Source organism: Salvelinus sp. IW2-2015, linkage group LG5 (assembly GCF_002910315.2).
Source record: "Salvelinus sp. IW2-2015 linkage group LG5, ASM291031v2, whole genome shotgun sequence".
In the NCBI taxonomy this organism is placed as follows: Eukaryota; Metazoa; Chordata; class Actinopteri; order Salmoniformes; family Salmonidae; genus Salvelinus; species Salvelinus sp. IW2-2015.
This window is the reverse complement of record NC_036844.1, coordinates 32,441,333-32,451,490: the sequence shown is the minus strand read 5'-3', so window position 1 is coordinate 32,451,490 and position 10,158 is coordinate 32,441,333. Positions and strand designations below refer to the sequence as shown.

Sequence of the window (10,158 nt, the reverse complement as noted above, 5' to 3'; positions counted from 1 at the left end):
CACTACCATCTAAAGAAGACCACTACCATCTGAAGAAGGCCACTACCATCTAAAGAAGACCACTACCATCTGAAGAAGGCCACTACCATCTAAAGAAGGCCACTACCATCAAAAGGTCACTGCCATCTGAAGGCCACTACCATCTAAAGGCCACTACCATCTAAAGAAGACCACTACCATCTAAAGGCCACTACCAACTAAAGAAGGCTACTACCATCTAAAGAAGGCCACTACCATCAAAAGGTCACTACCATCTGAAGAGGCATTGATAAACCCCTATCAATTGCAATTTAGCCACTCGGATGTATAATATCTAGTAACTAATTTTGTTGCATGTTTTGTACAATAAAAAAAAACATGTCTGAAACTAAGTAATCAGAGTAAAATAAATCTCAATTTGATCATATCAATTAAAAGTAATCTCTCATCTGAATAATTGTACTGATAAAAACAGACTGACCCTGGAGTTGAACAAGCCTCGACACCTGTTAAAGGAAATCAAACACAACGGGGGGTTGGGGAATCAACATCCTTATGTACTGTAGCTTATTGATGTTATTCGAACTCGCTGTGTCAGCCACCTACAGTGCAGTCATGCGGTCATTATAGACTCCTTATTTGTAGAAGCTGTGTTGAAGACCTCCTAATCTAATGCATAAAACCACAGTAGGTCTACAGTGTATAATAAGCATGGAAAAACTGATGCTCAAAATCATACCCAGTGTCACACCTACTCCCACTCCCCCTCTCTGGCGCTCGAGGGCGCTAGGCGGCCCATCATTACGCACACCTGTCACCATCATTACGTGCATCAGTGATTCACGGGACTCACCTGGACTCTATTACTTTATTGATTGCCTCCCCTATATCTGTCCTCACAGAATGCAGACACCAATATTGGAAGCATCAGGGAGTTTTTTTTGTTGGGGGGGGTTGGTGACGTCGGGTCCGGGTGCCCTTGCCGAAGGAACCGCAGGTTCTTCAGCTGGCTCGTCGGGCTTCCATGCCTTAGCTGGCTTGAGAGATTTCCTTGCCTCGGTTGGCTCGGCAGGCTCCCATCCCATGTCATGCCTCAGCCGGCTCGTCGGGCTCCCACACCTCGTCATGCCTCGGCCGGCTCCTCCGCCTCAGCTGCTCGGCTCCCCCGCCTCGTACACCTCGTCACACCTAGGCCGGTTCGTACGCCTCGTCACGCCTTGTCACGCCTCGGCCGGCTCGTACGCCTCGGTCGGCTCGTTCGCCTCGTCACGCCTCGGCCGGCTTGTATGCCTCGGCCGGCTCCTACGCCTCGTCACACCTCGGCCGGCTCATCACGCCTCGGGGGGCATGCATTTGTGGCCCAAGACTCAGGAAATGTGTTCCTAAATGAACACAGGGAATATCTATCTGAATGAAAGGAGAGTGAATAAGGAGTTATGTTTATGTCGGGGCATAATACAGGCAATGTGGGTATATGTCCCACTACTGCACTAGTGGCAAGGTGGACTAGCCAGCCTGCCTCACCTTCAGAGTGACTGCAGACCTTCAAGCTGGCAGAACTGAACATGAATGATGGTGGCCCACTGGAATTGCATAGCTGTCTTAACATGATAAATGGTTTCACTGTGTTGAATGTGTAGTGTTAAGGATTTCCAAAGGGGGCATTTTCTTGCTATTATCTTTAGTTAAGGTCTGCTGTACATGTTACAGATTTAGGACATACATTGTGACATTTCCACTTCCTGCTTTTTCAATTATTGTCACTGTCTTGCATATTTCACCATAGTTACCAAAACACATATTAGGATCTGAGCAGTCTGTTGGGAGTGGTCCAGGACAGGGCCATGGCAGGTGGATGGCTCTGTGTGGAGGGAGGTGAAAGATGCTTTAAGAGAGACTGATGCTGCCATCAGAGAAGGAAGAAGATGTTTACTGAAGATGTTTACTCAGGGCAACAAGGCTAAATAAAAGCCTTCTGCACATCATTCACWTCCTTTGTGTGACAAACAGTCGAGAGACATAACCAACTTTGACGTGATCATCATTGTCGCCATCTTCATGTACAAGCATGCCCACCGTCATCATCAAAATACTCACCATCATCAATATAAATCGGTTTTAGCATTAACCAATCACACTGACTCACCCCACAGATGAAAAAGAGGATCTTTCCATAGCAGATGACCATGAGCAGCAGGGGAAGTAGGAGGCAGAAGATGAAGAGGCAGGTGACATAGGAGATGTTCCTAGAAGAGCGCTGGTGCCACTGCACTGAGCARYTGGTGRCTGGGCCCTCAGGACCGTAGCTGCTCCAGCCAAAGAAAGGTGGCACCGTCCACACCAAGGAGTAGAGCCAGGTGCCCGCGATGGCCAGCCAGGCCTTCTTGTAGTCAGACGGGTCAGCCTTTGTGTAAGACAATATCGTGGAGTAGCGCTCGTAGGACAGGACGGCCAGAGATACTAGAGAAACGARGCCTGCACAGAGAAATGGATGGAGGTGCCCCAGTTTCTGTGCGTTAAAGATGTATAAGATAAGCATGAAGTGTCTCCTCTCTAATGGGAGTTTGAGTCAGAGCTTCCTGGGAGACACGTCATACTCATCGTAGACATACCTAACACTGGGTGAGTGTGGAGGTAGAGTAGGAACTGTGGTGAGAATAACAGAGGAAGCAAACGTTTCCACATTGTAAACCATAACTCATAGCATTGCAGTTAGAACCTATAACATACATTACACTCTGCCTCCAGATGTCAGCCTTTTAATCCACAATCTAAATCGTGGACAAGTAGTCTACTCCACTTGGTATATGAAAGGCATGCAGAGCATACCATGTACAAGAGGGCAATTTATATCATTTCTGCTGTGGACAAAAATCCAGCTAATAAATAAGATGTAGGTATTATTCTACTGGTCAGCAGACACAGTAACCAAGGTGACAGTTTGTATATTGTTGAGCCAGGGACAAGATACAGTGAAAGCTTACATAAGAATAAAATAGTAACAGTCATCAGACTTGAACGTTTGACTCAAAATGTGTCTCTTTACCAGTCAAACTGACTGTGTAGCGAGTATCAGAGATCAAGCATGTTATTTGCTTATMTACTGTTAATTCAAGACTAGGATGCATGTGGTATGTATCTCTCACACAGGACGGAGAGCATGGCGCGAGGGGACCTSTTGAAACATGAGATTGACATGCAAGTTTCTTCCTCGGTTTTCAGTCTCTCTAAAACCTTACCATTATGAAAAGGATAGGAAGCGTGTAGGTTATCAAGTCAACTAACCGAAAAGCGTGTTGGCGAAACCGTACCACTTGCACCCTTGGTCTCCGATGAGCCATCTGCCGTAGAGGCTCGCAGCAAAACTGAAGGGAGTTCCAAAGATACACACCAGCATGTCACTCACGCTGATGTTGAGCAGAATGAGGTTGATGGGCGTCCCCATCACCTGAAACCGTGCGAAGAGGAGAAGGYCGAAGAAATTGCTGATGAATCCTAATAGTAAAATGACACCGAGGAATACTGCAACCACTGTGTGCCCTGTCCTGCTGAGCTCGGACTTCTCGCTGTATACGAGAGAGTCACGGACACAGTCATTCGCGTTGGGGTTCGTCGCGGAGCTGTCCTCGGTACTGAAATTGAAGTTACGGCTTTCAACAACTATTGTAGCGCCTTGCGGAGTCAGTGGTGCTGGTGTAACGGATGTGAAATGGCTAGCTAGTTAGCGGGTACGCGCTACTAGCATTTCAATCAGTTACGTCACTTGCTCTGAGACTTAAGTAGGGTTTRCCCTTGCTCTGCAAGGGCCGCGGCTTTTGTGGAGCGATGGGTACCGACGCTTCGTGGGTGTCAGTTGTTGATGTGTGCAGAGGGTCCCTGGTTCGCGCCCGTGTCGGGGCGAGGGGACGGTCTAAAGTTATACTGTTACACTGGATGAGACATTTCAAGGGAKCGGGGGAGATTGTTCTGGACCTTAGCTCTCACTCACACGTTGTCAGTGCAGACATGGGCAATACATCTAAGACTAGCCTGCAGATTTCAGTTTGCACTGCTCTCGCACTCGCTTGCAGGCTATCTATCGACGAATCGGCCCCAGACGGCTCAACGCAAACTCTTTATTTATCTCCCATTATCATTGGGTTTTTTCTTAGTTTTACTTGAATGTGCTACGCGATGAGGAAGTCGGCGAAACACTAAAATAGTTGAATTAACCAACAAGGGTAGACTATGGCTAATAGACTCATGTAATTAGAAAAGCACCCACACCAGTCTCTGTTCAGTGAATACAAAGCACACTGACGTAACACAATGGGTGCTTTACACAGACAGGCCAATTACATTTACATTTACATTTAAGTCATTTAGCAGACGCTCTTATCCAGAGCGACTTACAATTACAATAGTTGTCCACTAATTAGTCTTTTGACCAATCAGATCAGCTCCGTTGCCAATAATTGGGCAAAGGGTCAGAATTGACCGCAGCCAAACACTTGAGTTGCATTTTCCAAGGACAATTGCCCCTCAAAATACTGTACTTTCAGACTGTTTCACTAATGCACAGTGTGCCGAGCCATGGTCCATGACTGAATACAATAGGTTCTGTTGAGTGGCTATTATGCTATTAGTCACAACAACCTGCTCACTTGTATATGCCATACTGTTCACAGTTAGATAATGTTACACCAATTTTCTGGTAAATATTGAAATAGCTGCATGACGATCTGGAGCCCAAGGCTTATATTTAAATGGAGCTTTTCTTCCTGTGGTTAAAAGGGCCATGATACTGTTCCATCACAGGGGGTCATCTCACTTCCCCCATACAGAGACACACAGAACTGCATTTCAGCATAAACAGGTGCTATTAGCCTACCTCTAGCTTTGAGTATGTCGGTCATCTAAAGAGTAAAGAAAGCATGTATTTACAGAGCCTGAGAGTGTGGACATTGGACTGCTCAAAAGCTTTTCAGATCTCAAGCTGTATCCAAAGGTGGGGATGTAACCCTTGGAGAGATATTTTGATCGCATCAGTCTCAGCAGTCTCCCATTGAGGGAGCAATCCTAAATAGGCCAGAAGTCACACTGGAGCAGCTTCTAGATCACCTCTCTACTTTGTTCTTCCACTGTGGTAATGAATTGTAAATAAAATAAAATGTTATTGGTTGCATACACATATTTAGCAGATGTTATTGTGGGTGTAGGGAAATGCTTGTGTTCCTAGCTCCAACAGCGCAATAATATCTCACAACACACACCAATCTAAAAGTAAAATAATGGAATATAGAAATATTTTAACAAGCAATGTCAGATTCCGGAGTATGTATATATATATATATAATATATAATATATACAGTGGGGAGAAAAAGTATTTGATACACTGCCGATTTTGCAGGTTTTCCTACTTACAAAGCATGTAGAGGTCTGTCATTTTATCATAGGTACACTTCAACTGTGAGAGACGGAATCTAAAACAAAAATCCAGAAAATCACATTGTATGATTTTTAAGTAATTAATTTGCATTTTATTGCATGACATAAGTATTTGATCACCTACCAACCAGTAAGAATTCCGGCTCTCACAGACCTGTTAGTTTTTCTTTTTAAGAAGCCCTCCTGTTCTTCCACTCATTACCTGTATTAACTGCACCTGTTTGAACTCATTACCTGTATTAAAGACACCTGTCCACACACTCAATCAAACAGACTCCAACCTCTCCACAATGGCCAAGACCAGAGAGCTGTGTAAGGACATCAGGGATAAATTGTAGACCTGTACAAGGCTGGGATGGGCTACAGGACAATAGCCAGCAGCTTGGTGAGAAGGCAACAACTGTTGGCACAATTATTAGAAAATGGAAGAAGATTCAAGATGACGGTCAATCAACTTCGGTCTGGGGCTCCATGCAAGATCTCACCTCGTGGGGCATCAATGATCATGAGGAATGTGAGGGATCAGCCCAGAACTACACGGCAGGACCTGGTCAATGACCTGAAGAGAGCTGGGACCACAGTCTCAAAGAAACCATTAGTAACACACTACGCCGTCATGGATTAAAATCCTGCAGCGCACGCAAGGTCCCCTGCCAAGCCAGCGCATGTCCAGGCCCGTCTGAAGTTTGCCAATGACCATCTGGATGATCCAGAGGAGGAATGGGAGAAGTCATGTGGTCTGATGAGACAAAAATAGAGCTTTTTGCTCTAAACTCCACTCGCCGTGTTTGGAGGAATAGAAGGATGAGTACAACCCCAAGAACACCATCCCAACCGTGAAGCATGGAGGTTGAAACATCATTCTTTGGGGATGCTTTTCTGCAAAGGACAGGACGACTGCACCGTATTGAGGGGAGGATGGATGGGGCCATGTATCGCGAGATCTTGACCAACAACCTCCTTCCCTCAGTAGAGCATTGAAGATGGGTCGTGGCTCGGTCTTCCAGCATGACAACGACCGAACACACAGCCAGGGCAACTAAGGAGTGGCTCCGTAAGGAGCATCTCAAGGTCCTGGAGTGGCCTAGCCAGTCTCCAGACCTGAACCCAATAGAAAATCTTTGGAGGAGCCGAAAGTCCGTATTGCCCAGCGACAGCCCCGAAACCTGAAGGATCTGGAGAAGGTCTGTATGGAGGGGTGGGCCAAAATCCCTGCTGCAGTGTGTGCAAACCTGGTCAAGAACTACAGGAAACGTATGATCTCTGTAATTGCAAACAAAGGTTTCTGTACCACAATATTCAGTTCTGCTTTTCTGATGTATCAAATACTTATGTCATGCAATAAAATGCAAATTAATTACTTAAAAATCATACAATTGATTTCTGGATTTTTGTTTTAGATTCCTTCTCTCACAGTTGAAGTGTACTATGATAAATACAGACCTCTACATGCTTTGTAAGTAGAAAACTGAAAATGTCAGTGTATCAAATACTTGTTCTCCCCACTGTATATATATAATATATATATACACACACTCTCCGAAATCTGATATATATATATATATATATATATATATGACTAGCTATACTACATCTGCGGCACAATTCATATCACTAATACTATGCATTTACTATATTATAACTACCGCCTATATAATCCATAACTGCGGTATATCACAAAAGTGAGTACACCCCTCACATTTTTGTAAATATTTGAGTATATTTTTTCATGTGACAACACTGAAGAAATGACACTTTGCTACAATGTAAAGTAGTGAGTGTACAGCTTGTATAACAGTGTAAATTTGCTGTCCCCTCAAAATAACTCAACACACAGCCATTAATGTCTAAACCACTGGCAACAAAAGTGAGTACACCCCTAAGTGAAAATGTCCAAATTGGGCCCAAAGTGTCAATATTTTGTGTGGCCACTATCATTTTCCAGCACTGCCTTAACCCTCTTGGGCATGGAGTTCACCAGAGCTTCACAGGTTGCCACTGGAGTCCTCTTCCACTCCTCCATGACGACATCACGGAGCTGGTGGATGTTAGAGACCTTGCACTCCTCCACCTTCCGTTTGAGGATGCCCCACAGATGCTCAATAGGGTTTAGGTCTGGAGACATGCTTGGCCAGTCCATCACCTTTACCCTCAGCTTCTTTAGCAAGACAGTGGTTGTCTTGGAGGTGTGTTTGGGGTCGTTATCATGTTGGAATACTGCCCTGCGGCCCAGTCTCCGAAGGGAGGGGATCATGCTCTGCTTCAGTATGACACAGTACATGTTGGCATTCATGGTTCCCTCAATGAAATGTAGCTCCCCAGTGCCGGCAGCACTCATGCAGCCCCAGACCATGACACTCCCACCACCATGCTTGACTGTAGGCAAGACACACTTGTCTTTGTACTCCTCACCTGGTTCCCGCAACACACGCTTGACACCATCTGAACCAAATAAGTTTATCTTGGTCTCATCAGACCACAGGACATGGTTCCAGTAATCCATGTCCTTAGTCTGCTTGTCTTCAGCAAACTGTTTGCGGGCTTTCTTGTGCATCATCTTTAGAAGAGGCTTCCTTCTGGGACGACAGCCATGCAGACCAATTTGATGCAGTGTACGGCGTATGGTCTGAGCACTGACAGGCTGACCCCCCACCCCTTCAACCTCTGCAGCAATGCTGGCAGCACTCATACGTCTATTTCCCAAAGACAACCTCTGGATATGACGCTAAGCACGTGCACTCAACTTCTTTGGTCGACCATGGCGAGGCCTGTTCTGAGTGGAACCTGTCCAGTTAAACCGCTGTATGGTCTTGGCCACCGTGCTGCAGCTCAGTTTCAGGGTCTTGGCAATCTTCTTATAGCCCAGGCCATCTTTATGTAGAGCAACAATTCTTTTTTTCAGATCCTCAGAGTTCTTTGCCATGAGGTGCCATGTTGAACTTACAGTGACCAGTCAGTATGAGGGAGTCTGAGAGCGATGACACCAAATTTAACACACCTGCTCCCCATTCACACCTGAGACCTTGTAACACTAACGAGTCACATGACACCGGGGAGGGAAAATGGCTAATTGGGCCCAATTTTGACATTTTCACTTAGGGGTGTACTCACTTTTGTTGCCAGCGGTTTAGACATTAATGSCTGWGTGTTGAGTTATTTTGAGGGGACAGCAAATTTACACTGTTATACAAGCTGTACACTCACTACTTTACATTGTAGCAAAGTGTCATTTCTTCAGTGTTCAGTGTCACATGAAAAGATATACTCAAATATTTACAAGAATGTGAGGGGTGTACTCACTACCTTTCAAAATGTTGGGGTCACTTAGAAATGTCCTTGTTTTCTATGAAAACATACATGAAATGAGTTGAAKAATGAATAGGAAATATAGTCGCGTACAGCAGCGTAGTAAGTGTACATTTTCCTTTTTATTTCAAAATGTCGCCAACAAAACAACAACCGAAAAACAACCGTGAAGCTTACAGGGCATTAGTGCCACAAACAAAGTTAACTACCCACAACGAAAGGAGGGAAAAAGGGCTACCTAAGTATGGTTCCCAATCAGAGACAACGATAGACAGCTGTCCCTGATTGAGAACCATACCCGGCCAAAACATAGAAACACAAAATCATAGAAAACAAAACATAGAATGGCCACCCCAAATCACACCCTGACKAAACCAAATAGAGACATAAAAAGGCTCTCTAWGGTCAGGGCGTGACATGGATGGAAACCTAGATACAGAGATCTCTTCTTCTAGTCATGAGCTAGCTTTCCATCCAATTGGTGACAGATTTATATGCAAATAAAAAAATATATGCATAAAGAAAATATGCGCATTTCCCATTGACTTGTTGCAGATAAAACTCAGTGTGTGATGACGTAGTGCACACAAAATGTACTTTTTTGCTTACAGTAAGTTTTCATGTACCGAATACAAATCTAATGTTCAATGTGTTTCCATCCCATTTTCAACTCTACCAATAGTTTTGTCACAAACTGTTTTGTTAAATAGCAGATGTGCCTACTCTGGTCTTGGCACTTGCTCTCTAGCCKAGGGTTTCCTAAACTCGGTCCTGGGCCCCRGGGTGCACGTTTAGATTTTTTCCCTAGCACTACACAGCTGATTCAAATAATCAACGCGTGATGATGAACCCTGCTCTAGCCAACAGCTTGCAGATACAGTGCGGGTAGGCTCTGCGGCACAGGTGTCAAACTCATTCCATAAAGGGACGAGTGGCTGCGGGTTTTCGCACCTCCCTTGTACTTGATTGATGAATTAAGGTCACTAATTAGTAAGGAACTCCCCTTACCTGGTTGTCTAGGTCTTCATTGAAAGGAAAAACTAAAAACCTGTAGTGACCAATTATTATGGGATGCAGTCCCTTCAAGTAACCATTGCAAATCCAGAATCATGATTTACTAATATATATATGTATATATGTTATTCCTGTTAGATTATCTTTAATGTAGAAATGGATAATGCCTAATAAGCCGAACAGACGCTGCTATAGTTCCTAAAATAAACTCAGCAAAAAAAGAAACATCCTCTCACTGTCAACTGAGTTGATTTTCAGCAAACTTAACATGTGTAAATATTTGTATGAACATAACAAGATTCAACAACTGAGACATAAACTGAACAAGTTCCACAGACATGTGACTAACAGAAATTGAATAATGTGTCCCTGAACAAAGGGGGGGTCAAAATCAAAAGTAACAGTCAGTATATGGTGTGGCCACCAGCTGC

General features: G+C 44.5%; 1 protein-coding gene across 1 annotated transcript in view; it reads right to left on the bottom strand.

Moving 5' to 3' along the window:
• The window catches only part of LOC139027709 (pinopsin-like), a 4,561-nt gene extending 1,122 nt beyond the window's left edge, over positions 1-3,439 (bottom strand). The window contains 2 exon segments of the mRNA XM_070443472.1: positions 2,118-2,454; positions 3,265-3,439. Of these exon segments, the coding sequence (XP_070299573.1) occupies positions 2,118-2,454; positions 3,265-3,424 (497 nt within the window). The 5' untranslated portion in view covers positions 3,425-3,439.
• Positions 3,440-10,158: the final 6,719 nt, after the last annotated feature.